Source organism: Vombatus ursinus, unplaced genomic scaffold (assembly GCF_900497805.2).
Source record: "Vombatus ursinus unplaced genomic scaffold, bare-nosed wombat genome assembly UNPS02011431.1, whole genome shotgun sequence".
NCBI lineage: Eukaryota > Metazoa > Chordata > Mammalia > Diprotodontia > Vombatidae > Vombatus > Vombatus ursinus.
The window spans coordinates 7,005,338-7,021,311 of NW_020951209.1; the positions used below are offsets into that span (position 1 = coordinate 7,005,338).

Genomic DNA, 15,974 nt, shown 5'->3' on the forward strand with positions numbered 1-15,974 from the left:
AGTTCATAAACTTCAGGTAACTTCCATTCTTGGCAAAATTCTAGAAGGTATTATTAAAGGGATAGTCAGCATTTAGAAAAAAGAAGTGGTGATTACAAAGAGTAAGAACAGGTCATACAGACTAACTTTGTTTCTGCTTTCGACAAGGTTACTAAACTGGAAGATCAGGCAAAGTTGTATAGTTTATCTCTACTTTAGCAAAACATTCGATAAAATCTCTCGTGCCATTCTTGTGGAAGAGATGGAGAAAGGTGGGACAATCAGACTGATCTGGAAACGGCTCAAAAGCCTGACCCAGAAAGTAGTTATTAATGGTTCAAAGTCAACTTGGAAAGAGATTTTCAGTGGCGTGTCCCAGGGATCTGTGTTTGTCCCTGTTCTGTCTGACATTTTCTCAATGCTGTGAGAAAAAGGCAAAAGCACACATATCAATTTGTCAGATGACACAGAACTAGAACAATGGATAATAGGGTCATGATTCAAAAAGATCTTGACATATTAGAACATTGGACCAAACTGAATAGGATGAAATAGAGATAAATGAGGGGTATTCGTGTAAATGTTTAACAACCAGGTCTCCAAATGATAATGATGATAATTGTAAGCAGGAAACACTTTTAAATATAATCTGTATTATTAACATTTTTTCCATGACTTTCTTAAGCCTAGAAAATCAAGGAAACAATAAATCAAGTCCTGATTTGTAGGATTTGCCCATTTCCAAGATGTAAACATTCACAATGGAAGCTTAATAATTGTCTCCACCACACCCCTGTATAAACATAGAATTTCACTCACAAACAAAAGTGGGAGATGTCTTGAAGTTAATCTGAAAAAATTCTGGAGACAATGAAAATTCAACTTACCTAAAGCAGAATTCATTTAATCTCTAGCTTCCCCTTTTCTGCCGAAGGCACCAACATCCTTCTAGTCACTCAGGTTTGAAGCCATTTTCAGCTTCTCACTTTCCTTCACTCAGTTGCCAAATCCTGTAGTTTCTCTCTCCACACTATCTCCCCTATTCATCATAACCTACCTAATTCAAGCCCTGATCACCCATTGCTTGGGTTACTGCAATAACCCCTAAATGGTCTTCTTGTGACAAGTCTTTCTCCTCTTCAGCACCTTCACAGAGTTGTCAAATTAATATTCCTAACCCTAATTGTGCCACTCCCTTCCCTGTTCTAGAAGATTCAGTGGGTCTCTACTGTCTCTAAGATAAAATACAAACTCTTTTTTCTGTCATTTAAAGCCATTAACAACCTTGCTCCATCTTTCTTTCCAGGATGATTTCACATTACCTAATACTATGTTTCAAACTAGCCAACTTTGCACAATATTTTATCTTAGCACAGGTTGTCCCCAGTGGCTGGAATGCTCTACCCACCAGCCTTGGCCTTCAGATGTCTGAGTTCAAATCTGGCCTCAGACACTTACTAGCAATGCAACCCTGGGCAAGTCACTTAACCTTTCTCTGTCTCAGTTTTCTCAACTGTAAAATGGGGATAAAAAAAAAAAGGCACTTACCTCACAGAGTTATTGTAAAGATCAAATGAAATCATTGTAAAATGTTTAGCACAGTGCCTAGTCTCTGCCCTCTCCCACCCAGCTTTATCTTCCTAGGGCCTAGCACAGTGCCTTGCATATAGTAGGTACCTAAAACAGACTTGGTGAATTGAATTGGCGTCTGCTTAGATGAAAGAAGGGAAGGGAAAGAAAGAGGAGTAATCTCTCTTCTTCAGCCATATACTCTTGGGCTTGGTGGTGGTATGGGTTGGGTTGGGGGGAGGTGGGGTGAGTGGAGGGAAGGAAGACAAGAGGAAGAGTGTCTTCAAATCCACCCCCTTTCCTAGTTGCCAGTGATTTTCTGAATCTAGGACAAATTCTCTTGTTCTCCAACTCCTATGTTCCTACAGAGTTACCAAGCTGCAATACAGCCCCACAGAGAGGCAGCATCTGTCCATCCTTTGGGAAGAAAATCATTCACCTTCATCCTGTCACTGCAAAGGGCAGAACTAGGGACATACACTTGCACACATCCCATAGCACATACATCCTAGCAGAGAGGCAGGCAGGGGCGGTCACATTTACAAAAAACCTGCCAAGAACATCCCAACAGGTTTTCATAGTCACCCATGGCCTTTCAGCACCCCCTCCCCCGTTCCATCATTATACCAACCAAGCCCCTCTGGCCAGTGCCCAGGAAATAGACAAGCTGGCTGGACTGCTGCGGGCTGCAGGGCCCACCAGCCCTCCCTCTCGCTACGGTTGGGTTTTTCCAGCTGGAGTCTCACTCTCTCTACTGCAATCACTGGAAGCCACCACTGTCTACCGCGGCTGCTCCTGAACATCATTTATTTATTTATTTATTTGCTTATTTATTTCCTCTTTTCTGTACCAGAGGACCCCTTTGAGTCAGAGAAAGAAGCGCTGCAGTCATTAAGAGGGAAACGGAGAAGAGCCTGCAGTAGGGAAGGAGGGTGGGGGAGAGACAGATTGTGCGTGAAGAGGTGGGAGAATCCCGGAGCAGGAGGGTAACTGGAAGAAGGGGTGGGGAGCTCCGTAGAAATCTCTACACGTCCCCTCCGTCCCCCACCTTAGCCACCCTCTCCCAGAGCCATGAGCGCTACTAGACAGAAGGCTGAAAGAAGTGACGGCAACATGGGCAGGAGGGAACGAGAAAATGAGCTGCAGGACAGAGCCCACCTGAGCCAGGAGCGGAGGCTCAAACAGGCTACCCAGTTCGTACACAAAGACTCTGCTGACCTACTCCCATTGGACAGTCTCAAGAGGCTTGGCACCTCCAAGGATCTGGTGAGACATCCCATGCCCCTACCTTTCCCCTGTCCCATTGGGTCCTTTGCTTCTTGGTCCCAGGAAGGTGCTCAGGTTCATCTCATAAGGAGTGGGGGCCACCAGACCTACTCTCTGAGATTCAACCCTTACTTAAAGTAAAGATGGGGCAATCCCACCAACTTTGGGGTATTCACTTTGCCCATTTATCAGGAGTCCATTGGAGATGTCCCCTCTATTGGGGAAGGAGGGGGCGGTGAGGATTTATTCCTTGTTCAGCATCTCACCTTTGATCCTAATAATTTCAAGCTAGAGAAAGGAGAGTCCAGGTAAGTGGGGGGATGCTAGGGCAGGTGCGGAGGCTTGAAGGAGAAAAAAAAATCTCTTCGAAGGTGGAATGCCCCTTGAGATGCCTGGAAGCTTGGGATCAGTAAAGGGGAAGAAGGAATACAAAGGAGAAGGCTGGGACTGACCAATTCAGGGAGGTAATTTGTCCTCTCTCCTGAATTCCCTAAAGACCCCCCGTGACTCCTCAGCAGCTTTTTCTACTCTCCACGATCCTGAATATCAGATTTTAGGCTGTCATTTGCTGAGGTTACTGGCCTCCTTGATTTTCCTTTCTTACTTAGTCCTAATCATTCCTCCCCAGGCTCAGAGGCATTATTTTCTGCTTACAGTCATCACCCAGAAGAGGCATCTTGGGAAACTGCTGATTTTAGGGGGGAAAGCAGCTGAAAGGGGGTGGGTAAGGGGTTTCTCTGCTTTTCCTGCTCTCCTTATAAACCAGGAAGAAGTCAGCTTTGGGAAGTTCTGGGAAATCTATGTGGAGAGGATGATGAGGAATGAAGGGCTGGCCTCAGAACTATGTCAAGAAAATATAAAGGAATGGAATAGAAGTCACACCAAAAGAGCTAGAAGAGGATGAGGATGATGGAACCATATACATGGGAGGGCCAGCCCCCTAGCTGCTCCCTCAGTTCCTATCTATACCCCCATTCAATTGCCCTGGAGATGTTACCAGATACCTAGAAAAACTGTCAGAACAATTACTGTAACCTAAAAACAGGGTTGCACTGTGTTGGGGACCCCTTTGGCAGTCATGATCTATTGACCCCTTCTCAGAATACTGTTTTTGAATGCATAAATAAAAGATATAGGATTACAAAAGAAGCCAATTATATTGAAATACATTTAGTAAAATGTTAAAAACAAGATTCCAAGTTGAGAACCCCTGCCTAAAAGGTATTCTAGTGAGTTATGGCCCTCTTGTGACAGCTTCCTCCTTACAGAGATGAAGGGAGTTTCTCATTGCCCTTCATGCTCTATCCCTAGAGGCCTTTGCCAGTAGAAGGCCCTGGCTCCCCATTGCTAGAATGTAAGCCAAATAGCCCAGAACTGTTGCCAACTCATCAACCTCCTCTGTCTGGTCCTTACCCTCTGCCCTCCAAATCCCTTTTAATCACCAAAGAAAAAAAGTAACAGGATTCAGATTTCAAACTAGGACGTTCAGACTTTACAGAAACAAATTGCCAAAGTAGTTGGGAGGTTTAAGTTGGAGCCAGAAGGAAGGGATAAAGCTACTTATATTTACTGGTTTCCCTCCAGAGATTGGGGCAGGATGCTCCTTTATCCCATCAGAGTCTAACCCATTATCCTTTTTTTTTGTTTTGTTTTGTTTTGTTTTGTTTTTAGGCAACTGGGGTTAAGTGACTTGCCCAGGGTCACACAGCTAGTACGTATCAAGTGTTTGGTCTGAGGCCGGTTCTGAACTCAGGTCCTCCTGACTTTAGGGCCAGTGCTCTACCCACTGCGCCACTTAGCTGCCCCTTAACCCATTCTTTAAGACTGGGATAGGTTTTGATTTGTTTTATTTTTTTAGTCTGGATCTGAGATTTCATAAAATTAGGGAGTTTCTGGTGAGGGACCATCTTCTCCCCTTGTAGATAGGCAACTGGGATAGGTAGATTTGTTTAAATAATAGAATTCAGTCATGCTGGTAACAGCCTGCAGGCAGCAGTAATATAGAAATATAGAATTACCAGTAATAATACAAGTAATATAGAAAGTGGCCATGCTACCTGATGAAACTCTGGGGCCTGTAGCCCCTCACTCCCAATATGCCTCATTGTTTCAGGACTTTGAGTACTGGGGCTCTATTTTGAAGAGAGAATCGAGTGGGAAGAAAAAGAGCTCTCTACCTAGCCTGGTTGGTAAACTGAATTGCAGTCAGCCATGGGAAAATGGCCCAGGCCTCCGTGGGAAAGGTGGGAGGGGAAAGCCTGGGAGATAGAAAGGGATAGCTCTGCTGCCAGGCCCAAAAAGCTCTTTGCCCTTTTCCCAGAGCTAGTGTTCCTACCAGTCCAGCTGTCAGGGAGCAGCCCTCAGGGGCCTCATTAAACCTTGGGAAATAAACAGTCCCAGAAGCTGGGCAAGGAGAGCAGGTGAAGGGGAGGGAGAACGGAGCCATTGATATCTTCTGTCTTCATAATATTCCCTAATAGCCCAAAGGGAGGGCAAGAAGGGAAGATGAGGAGGGAAGGAGAGTCTTCCAAGTTAAAAACCTATTCAGAGGAACCTCATTCTTGCAGAAACCCTAAGCTGAGGATAAAGCCTCTGACAGAGATGATCCCTGGAATAAAAACCTCCTTGCCTAATTAGCCAGTTTGACCATTGAGATGATTGATGATTATCTTTTCATTATTTTTCACTGCATTCTCTCCCAGTCCCATTCTACCTGGTTTTGACAGGGTAGAGAAGGAATATGTTTTGGTCCTATGATTCACTGACCTCAATTACCAGGGTTTTTTGTGTATCCCAGGAAACTCTATCCCTTTCCTGTCTGTGACTCACCATTCCTTATTCTTTCCTACTTGTCACCTTTTCACATCTAGCCTTCAGAATGGGGTAGGGTTAGGGATGGGGAGGCCCAGACACTTGCATTTAACTCTTGTCCAATTGCCTCATACTGGAGCCAGCAGCCACACAGTGTGATCCAGCGTCGCCTGATGGAGGGGAACCTGGACCAGTTTCTTGGGGAGTCCTCCTTGGTTTGGGGCCAAGTTCATGGAGCAGAGAGCAGTAGGAACATCAACAGAAAGGAGACTCCGGCTCTTCTTGTTCACTGCAAGGTGAGGAGAGCCCCTGACCATCATCATGGTAACTAGAAGTTGATCCTTCAAAGGTTTCAACTGTTTGTGAATGTCTCTACCCTCTTTCTCTCTGTACCTCCAGGAGGGTAAGAAGCTCTCCTCAGATTTTTCTCTTAGCCTAGACTCAGAAGATGGAAAGATTTTCTTTCTTCTCTGCCTCCACCACTCCTGCTGCCCCCCACCCCTGCTGTTTCCCCCTTGCCCTAATTAAACCTGTAGAGTGTGTATGCAGGTGTATATATGTACACATGTATGTATACACACATGTACACACTTATGCATGTGTACATGGGGATATTGTATATAAACATATAATATACATACATGCATATTGTGAATAGTCTCTGGTTTTCATTTGTGAATTGTATACACATGTGTATACAGGATTGTGTGTGGACTCATTTTAGAGGGCAGGATTATATATCTATATAGGCTCCATATATACACATACATATATGCACACATTTACATATATATATATAATTAGATCTGTCCTTTGACATTTTTTTCATTAACTCTTCCTTCCACCTCTCCTTTCTATTGAAAAAAAAGAAAAGAAAAACAAAATCTCTGTAACTAAATATGTCATCAAACAAAGTAAATTCCCATAATGGCCGTGTAAAAATGAACTTTGTTCTGGTCTCTGAGTCCATCACTTCTCTATAGGAGGTGAGGTAGCACTCTTCATTATCAGTCCGCTGGAATGGTGATTGATCATTGTACTGGATTCTTAAGTCTTTCAAAGTCGTTTGTCTTTGCAAAGTTGTTTCTAAGTAAGTTGTTCTCCTGGTTCTACTCACTTCACCCTGGTTTAGTTTATACATGTCTTCCCAGGTTTCTTTGAAACAGTACTTTTCATAATTTCTTACAGCACAATAATATTCCTTTACATTCACATACTATAATGTGTTCAGCTATTTCTTTCCCAATTGATGAATGCTTTCTTACTTCTTTGCCACAACACAAAGAGCTGCTATAAATATATTTATGCATATGGGTCCTTTTCATTTTTTTTTTAATTCTTTGGAGCATAGGCCTGGTATTGTGGCATTATTGGGTTAAATGGTATGAACAGTTTAGTGATGTTTTGGGCAAAGTTCCAAATTGCTTTACAGAATGGCTGGAACAGTTGACAGTCCTACCAACAGTGCATTAATGAACCAGTTTAAGCAAAGCCTCTGCTACATTTGTTATTTTTCTTTTTTGTCAACTTTGTCAATCTGATAGGTGTGTGGGCAGTTGGAGCTTAACAAATTGTAGAAAGCACCATCCTTATCTCTGGGCATACAAAGATGAAAAATGATGATGTGGGACTGGAGCTCAGGAGAGAGAGTAGGACCAGATAATGTACAAGATCAGGAAGTCATTAGCATAACAATAAACCCTTATGAGTTGATGAGGTCACCAAGGAAGATAGTTCTTGTCCTCAAGGATCTTACAATCTAATAGAGGAGTTATGACTTATACAAATTTATAATTTAGGATGAAATGAAGAGAGGTATGAAAAATTCAGAGAAGGAGGGCTCATTTCTAATTGAAGGGATAAGGAAGGCTTCATAGAAGAAGTGGCACCTGAGAAGGAAGGAAGGGATTTTAACAAGAATCCACTGCAGGCACAGGAAATGAAATTAAGGAATGGCTCATATGACTATGAACGTATACATATGGAATATGCAGTATATGAAGGGGAATATTGTGAAAGCAGGCTGGAAAGATATGTTGGAACAAGGTTGTGGCATATTTTAAATGCCAGAGTGAAGAATTATATTTTATCTTGTAAACACTGGGAAATCTTTAGAGGTTTTTGACCAAGGGAATTCAGACCTATATATCAGCAGGATTTCTTTGGCAGGTATTTATTACAAACGCTTCACCTCTCTAGGTGGCATAGTAAATGGACAGAATGCTGGACTTGGAGTCAGAAGGACCTGAGTTTGAATCTTACCTCACTTATTAGTCATCCTGGACAAGTCACTTAACTTCTACCAAACTGGGATGATAAGGGTTACTGTGAGGATCAAAGGAGTGATATATACAGCACCAAAGTACTATGGCTCTTATTATCGAAAAATAATTCAAAGTTCATATCAGTATTTACCAATCATGTGCTGAGCACTATGGTAAGCTCTAGGGATGCAAAGACAGAAATGAAACTAGTCCCTGCCTTCTAGGAGCTTACAATTTAGTCCAGAGAGACAAAATGTATAAAAACAGATATGTTCAAAGCAGACACAAGGGAAAAGCACTTGCACATCTTTGGTGACCGAGGAAGTCATGGCAGGAGGCCACCCAGCTGGGGCTCAAGCCCAGTAGGATACTCTTGTGGGGTAGTGTTTTGGCAGGGGCTAAAGCTGGCAGCCTGCGCTAGCCAGGAGCTCTTTTTGGTTGCAGGTGCCAAGGTGGCATAAACGATAACAATGGTCTCTTATAATCAGAGGAAAAGAAAGGCAGAAACTGAAAAGGAGGAGCTAGCATCCAAACTAGATTAACTTCAAAGCCATCCCACTCTAGAGGATCTGGCTCCCTTGATAAGGATCAAACTTTGATTGAATTGGGTCAGGAAAAGGCTGCACTAACTGGTTATCAATTAGCAAGCTTGGGCATGAAATTTGATCAGACACTCTTCTAAGACTCATGGAATAGAAACAACTGACATAATCCCCAAATACCTTCCAGGAGTCAAAAAAAAATCAGCATTAACTAACTAGCAGAGTTCTTAATCTGGAGTCCACAGATTCCCAAGGGTCCATGGATAAATTACAGGTGGTCCTTGACTTTGTTTTTTCTTAATATTTTGTTAACTGAATTTCAAAATAATCAATTTCCTTTGTAATTCTATGTATTTTATCTTATGCATTTAAAAACATTATTCTGAGGCTTTACCAGACTGCCAAAAGTTGGGGGTGGGGAAATGGAGTAAGACATGACATAAAACACGTTAAGAACCCCTGTGCTAAGGGAATGATCTCTCCCTGAGTAAGATTTCCTGTATTTGATGGAAGCCAAAGAGGTTGGGCAGTATTATGAAGATGGAGCTCATACTGAATCTGCTCTTCAAAATATTATTCATAGTGCAGGTACCAAGTAAGAGGAGGATGGCCATGAGATGTTCTGACATCCTGCTAATGTGATCACCTATACCTATGTAGTTTTCCTGAAGGCTGTCTCTACATGTCTCTACAAAATGGCAGCACAACTCATGTGGTGATTCCTCTAAGTGGAAGGGTGGCATTAAGGCCAATATGGGGTAGTGGATTCATTCCTTCTGACAAAATCACTGGTGTTTGAACACTTTCTGTTCACGGCTGTTAGATATAGTTCTGCATGTCCATTCATCCAATTCTGTCCTTGTTTGTAATGATTGGCTATGATGCAGGGTTTTCGAAAGGATACTTGGATTTCCCCTTATTTTTTTTCCATTCCTGTCTACACTTCAGTCCTGAAGAAGTGTCTGGTAGAAAACTGTTTAAATGCCCCTGTTTCTGTCAAACGGTAATATTTAGCACCTTCCTAGCCTGGGAGGAATAAGACAATATCAGACAAATGTCCTTTACAGGGTTCAGAAGAGCCTGGATGTGGAGAAGTTACTTCTCTTTGACTAAAGCTTTTGTCTACTATAAGTGAATAAAGCAGAATGGTAGAGATTAAAGTTGTATGTTTACCATGTATGTATTCATAATGTGGCATGACATATTACTGATGTGACAGTCTTTGCAAGTCAGACACTAGAGTAAATTTCATTATGAGAAGATCTAGCCTAAAGCTAAACTGCTGCCATCTTAGTTTGTTCCTTTTAAACTAAGGACTTCAGCAGTATGCCAGCACTGGGTACAGCTGTTTACAATGGAACAGTTTGATGTAATATATTATGCAGTTGAACAATAACAAAAAATCGCAAGGTAATTTTGGCGGAAAGGCACTAGCCGCTGGGGGAATCTGAAAAGGCTTCATGTATAAAGTGGTCCCTGAACTGAGCCTAGCAGGAGACTAGGGATTCTAAGAGGTAAAGTTAAGGAAGGAGTGCATTCCAGGTATGGGGGAAGTTACTGAAAGGCAGACTATGACTAGGAACAGGAAATGGACTATTGTGTGCAAAGAAAAGTAGAAGGCCAGTGTGTCTGTAGTGTTTGTGAGACATTGGGACTAGGTTGTGAAGGGCTTTCAATATTAAACAGAGGAACTTATATTTGATTCTATAAGTAATACGGAGCTAATGGAGCTTATGAAGTAGAGGAGAACAAGGTTAGACCTGCTCTTTAGGAAAAATTGTTTTGACCACTTCTCGGAGGATGGATTGGGTTGAAGCGGTTGTTAGGCAGGCAGACCAGGCAGACCAGTTAAGTTACTGAAATAGTCCAGGTGAGACTGGTCCTGAGTTAGAGTGATAGCTGAAGATAGAGTGATAGTTGAAGAGAAATAGATATGAAAGAAGTTGTGGAGGTGGAAATGATGAGATTTGGTTACTGATTAGTTATGTGAGGTGAGAATGAGGAGTTTGAAAGCTGACACTAAGGTTACAAACTTGGACGACAGGAAGGATGGTTGTGCTCTCAACAAAAATTGAGAAATTTGGAAAAAGGGAGGTTTTGGGAGAAAAGACATGTTCTGTTTTGGACATGTTTAATTTGAGATATCTATAGGATATCTGATTTAAAATGTCCAATAAATAGTGATGTGGAACTGAAGTTCAGGAGAAAGACCATGGCTAGTATATAGATATGGGAGTCATCAGCATAAATAATATTGATAATGATTATTATGGAATAGTGTTATGCTATAAGAAATGACAAGCAGGATGGTTTCAGAAAAACTTGGACTTACATGAACGGATGCAAAGTGAAGTGAACAGAACCAGGAAAACATTGTACACAATAACAACAATATTGTATGATGATCAACTGTGAATGACTTGGCTATTCTCAGCCATATAATGATCCAAGACAATTCCAAAGGACTCATGATGAAAAATGCTATCTATTTCCAGAGAAAGAATAAGAATCTTTCAGACTCAGATCAAAGTATACTTTTTTAAACTTTATTTTTTTTGTCTGTGTTTTCTTTGACAACATAGCTAATATGGAAATGTTTTGCATGACTGCCCATGTATAATCTGTATCAAATTCCTTGCCTTCTAAAGGAAGGATGAAGGGAGAAAATTTAGAACTAAAAACAATTTTAAAAATTAATATTAAAAATTGTTTACATGTAATTGAAAAAAAAAACACTCATTTGATAAAACACTGATAAAACCATATGAGCTGATGAGGTCACCCAAAAGGAGCATAGCAAGAGAAGAGCAGCAAAAGATGGTGTGTATGATGAACCCAAAAGGAAGACTGATAAAGAATGCTCAGCAGAGCGGAAGAATCAAGTCAGAGCAATGTCACTAAAACCCAGAAAAAAGATAGTATTCAGAAGGAAAGGATGGTCAACAGTATCAAGTGCTTCAGAGAGGTCAAGGAGGGTGAGGATTGAGAAAAGGCCATCAGGTATGGCAATTATGAGATCACTGGCAGCCCTGGGGAATGAAGTTTCAATTGAGCATAGAGTTTAGAAACCAGTTTTCTGAAGTTTGACAAGTGACAGGAAAGGAAATAAGAGTGTAGATAGCTTTTCTAATTTACCTGAGAAGGTGGGGGGGGGGGAGATGATCCGTAGGCAATAGGGAAGGATCCAGTAGAGAGGGAAAGATTGAATATTAGAGAAAGGAGGGATGATTGTTGGGATGATCTTCTGGTAAAGAGGGCAGATGAAATGAGGATTTATAATAACTATTAATATTTATAAAGTGACAAGGTTTGCAAAGCACTTTTTTTTATCCTCACAACAAAACTTGGGAGGTAGATTCTATTATTATTGCCATTTTACAGATAAGGACACTGGGGCAGGAAGACGTTAAGTGACTTCTGTAGGCTCACATAGCTAGTATGTAGCTGAGTTCAAATCCAGGCACCAGTCTTCTTGATTCCAGGTCCAGTGATCTAAACATTGAATCACTTAGCTGCCTTGTAGTGAGAGCAGCCTTGGTTAAAAAGAGTCACCTCTTTATCAGAGGCTGAAGTAAAGGGTTGTGAGATGTAAAAGAGATAAAAGGGAGTTCTCAACATATAGCCATTTTTTCAATAAAGTAAAAGTAAGGCAAGATTGTGAGAGTAGTGGAAAGGGTGGCATGTGAGGCTTAAGGAGAGAAGGCATAGGACAGCTTCTCTGGAGAGTAGGATAGAGAATCCATTAGAGAGGAGTCAAAGAATTGCCTTCCTACACTGAGGGCCTGGTTGGTACTGTAGTGGGTGAAGGCAAGATTGAGGGTTTGATCATCCTCTGTACAGCTGGGTGAAGTAGAAGTCAGTTATAGGAGTAGATTCAGGAAATGGGAAGTCTGGATATTTAATGGAACATCAATAACATGTATGTTTAACAGGAATTGGGGTGAAAAGGAAGACAGTGAGCTAGATACTGTACTTGAGAAAAAACAGAGAATAATCTGAGGATCTAGAGGTAACAGCCACCAAGATCTACATTGGGTGACAAATTTGGATACAGTAAATGTCAAATGAGGAGAGGCGGTAATGGCTGATGGTGGGTAAATCAGGAAGTATCTCTGCCAAGTGAGGAAAGTACACTATGTACATGTGTGATGCCCATATATATATGAGACTGAACTCACTCTTTTCTATATCCAAATGACGCGTCCCTACCTGACCTTAGAACTTCCTAATATGAAGTTCCTTTCCCAGTAGTTCATTCCTCTTCCCAAATGGAGACCTTTCTCTTTCAGTTCCCTAAATATCCATCTTCCCATCTTTTGCTTCCGTATCCATCTTCTGGTTCAATAGTTCCTAAATGTGTGATGGCATGGCATTTAGCTTCTTTCCCTCTCCTCATTCCACCTTTTTATGTGTACCAGTCCTGGCTTTCCCATTTTAATCTTTTTTTTTTCTTTTAATTGAGAAGTCAATTAAATTCCTCCCTCTTCTAAAAAAAAAAAAAAAAGCACTGATTTGGCAGAGGGTGGAAGAGGAGAGAGGAACGGAGGCAAGGGAAGTTCCTGGAGTTGACCCCAACTCATTCAGTCCATTTGGATTCCTCTCTCCCAGTGCCGGGACCAGGTATTAAGAGTGGCAGTGGATACAGGTACTCAACACAACCAAATCTCTGCTAGATGCCTCGGTCGTCTTGGGTAAGAATGTGATTCCCTGAAGGTATGAGGGGGTATATAGTAGACATGCCATGGTCTCAGATATTGTAGGACTCCAGGAAATGGACAGCAGACCAAATGATTGGAGGGAGGGATGACTAACTGATAATTGGGTTAGCCACAACCATTGCTTCTCCACCACAGGCTAGGGGAGGGGGGCCTAAAAGCCCCAGGTGGGAAAAAGGCTCCTGGTCTCCTGACCCATGTGGAACAGCTGGAGCTGCAGTTAGGGCAAGAGACGGTGGCATGCTCAGCTCAGGTGGTTGGTAAGTTTTGGCTTTATCAGCTTCTCTACCTCCTCTATCTTTTCTGCCATTCTCTTTTTGTGGCAAAAAAAAAAAAATCCCACAAAGAATTATGCTTCCCATCCCCTACTAGCAACAGGCAGAACACTCTGCATAGGTGTTCCCATTGTCCCTATTCTTTTTTTATTTAATTTTTTATTTTTAGGCAATTGGGTTTAAGTGATTTGCCCAGAGTCACACAGCTAGTAAGTGTCAAGTGTTTGGTCTGAGGCTGGATTTTTACTCAGGTCCTCCTGACTTCAGGGCCAGTGCTCTATCCACTGTGCCACCTAGCTGCCCTATTGTCCCCATTCTTTCACAATATTTCTAGATCTGGGTGATGAGTTAAGCAGCAATACCTTTGGGGTGCCTGCCAGCTTTTTCTATGCCCCTTCCATTCCTGCAGATGATGAGAGTCCTGAATTTTGCCTGGGATTGCAGACACTGATATCTCTCAAGGTAAGAGAGGAGAGGGTGGCCTGTCCTGTAGCTCCTGGTGCATGAGTTTATGCCCTGGAAGAAGAAATAGGGGTTTGGGAGATGTTGGTAAGAGGAGCCCTGAATTAGGACTCAGAATTTCTAGTTTCAAAGCTAAGCTTCACTTCCTCAGATACTACAGTAGTTCCTGGCCTGCTTTCTCCCATGTAAAATATGAAGGTGGGACCTGGCTCCCTCCCAAGATGGAAATAGAGAGTGAGAAGATGGAGAGAGATAATACTTTTAAAATAGAGGTTGGAAAGAAGTGGGTGGGAGCTGTGATTATCATCTCAGCTGAACAGAGAAGATAAGGGGGTAGGGGAAAGGTAGACGCAGAGAGTTTGGGTGAAATTGTTTTATGGGAAGAAGTCTATGTATGAGGAGGAGGACTTATTCCCTGTAGTTTTTCCATGTGGCGGTTCAACTTCCTCCCCATTCTCTTTCCCAATAGTGCTGTATTGACCTGGAGCATGGTGTACTACGGCTGAGATCCCCCTGCCCAGGACTACCATTCCTGCCTTTCCATCAGGAGCCTGGCCAGTGACAACAACCACAATCTATCCCCAGGAGAAAACACTAGGCCTTAGGGGAAGAGTCGTGGGCAGCGGGCATAACATATGAGCAAGGGTCAGGGTAGTGGGCTGCCCACTACCCTGACCCTTGTTCATATGTTTTGTTTGCCCACATGTATTCTTTTCTTTTTCACCAACTTCTATGTAAAAGGTTACATCCTAAGTAAATTGGAGGAGCAGAGAAGTAAATACCTTTAGCAACTATGGACTGGGGAAGAATTCATGACCAAACAAGGGATAGAGAGAATCACAGAAGATAAAATGGATAATCTTGATTACATAAACTGAAAAGTTTTTATACAAATAAAACTAATGCATTTAAAATTAGAAGGAAAAAGGTTAACTGAGAAAAAAATCTTTTCAGCAAATTTCTCTAATAAAAGTCTAATTACACAATATGTAAGGAATTGAATGAAATATAGAACAAGAGCCATTCTCAAAGCATACAAACGGGCAGTTTTCAAAGGAAGCAATTCAAGCTTTCAATAGCCATATCTAATCAATAATAATTGGAGAAATGGCCTCACTTTTCCAGGAGATAGTTCTTAGGGAAAGTTTTGAACTGAGGTATCTTGTCCCCAAAACCACCTCTACTCCTCAAATGGTTTTCTTTTCACAAAGGAGACAACCCTGGAGCAAGAATGTCTCAGAAAGTGGTAAGGCTACAGGGGCACAAGTCTTGAGGTTTGGTATTGACTGAGTTGACTTGCATGATGACTGCCAGGTCCCCATCACTGATACCCAATATTGATCCTTAATGTCTCAACATCTGCCACACCATCTGGGTCTTCTTGTTCCTAATGTCCATGACCTAAGTACTATACCTCCTAGTTTCTCCATGGGGGATGCTCTGACACTCACCAATCCTTCTGACACCCACCTTTCTAACTCTCTGCATATCAGCTCATTAACAACTGTTTTTTTCTGGAGTGCCAACCCCACCCCCGCTGCCCAATATCGATCTTACGTTGTTCCCTAGATTTTACGTAAGTATAAACTCATTTGTAGTTTACCTTTCACCCCTCAACTCTTGTATCCATTAGTTAGTCTGGTATTAGACACAATCGTTATTGGTTTTTTTACTGATGACTTTTGTTCTTTACACTACAGTCATATGCCCTCTTAACATACGCCCTCCCCTAAATGCCCACTATGGATTTCCCCTTTAAACAAAGAAAGCCTTTAGGTAAAATCCAACCAATAAATTGACCCTCTAATAGCTTATGTCCCTTACCCTCCACGGAGAGAAGGAAAGAATTTTTTAATTACCCAAACTCGTTGCTATAATTAATCTGTTTGGTTGCATTTCAGTATAAGTTTTATTTGCATTATTGTAGTCATTGTGTATGTTATTCTCTTGGTTTTATACAAATCTTCCCACTTTCTTCAAATGTCTCACATTGGCTATTTCTTACAGTACAACAGCATTCCATTACATTCATATACTACAATTTCAGTTTTTCCAATTCCGATTGATTGGCAACCATTTTATTTCCAATTT

The 15,974-nt window shown here is 41.8% G+C and overlaps 1 protein-coding gene across 1 annotated transcript; it reads left to right on the top strand.

Annotated features, from left to right (window-relative positions):
* The first annotated feature begins 2,503 nt into the window (after positions 1 to 2,503).
* On the top strand, positions 2,504 to 14,504 carry NRIP2 (nuclear receptor interacting protein 2). Its single transcript, XM_027856438.1, has 6 exons — positions 2,504 to 2,814; positions 5,769 to 5,921; positions 13,040 to 13,122; positions 13,285 to 13,406; positions 13,831 to 13,883; positions 14,353 to 14,504. The coding sequence occupies exons 1-6, from the start codon at positions 2,620 to 2,622 to the stop codon at positions 14,443 to 14,445; spliced, it is 699 nt and encodes a 232-aa protein (XP_027712239.1). The 5' UTR covers positions 2,504 to 2,619; the 3' UTR covers positions 14,446 to 14,504.
* Positions 14,505 to 15,974: the final 1,470 nt, after the last annotated feature.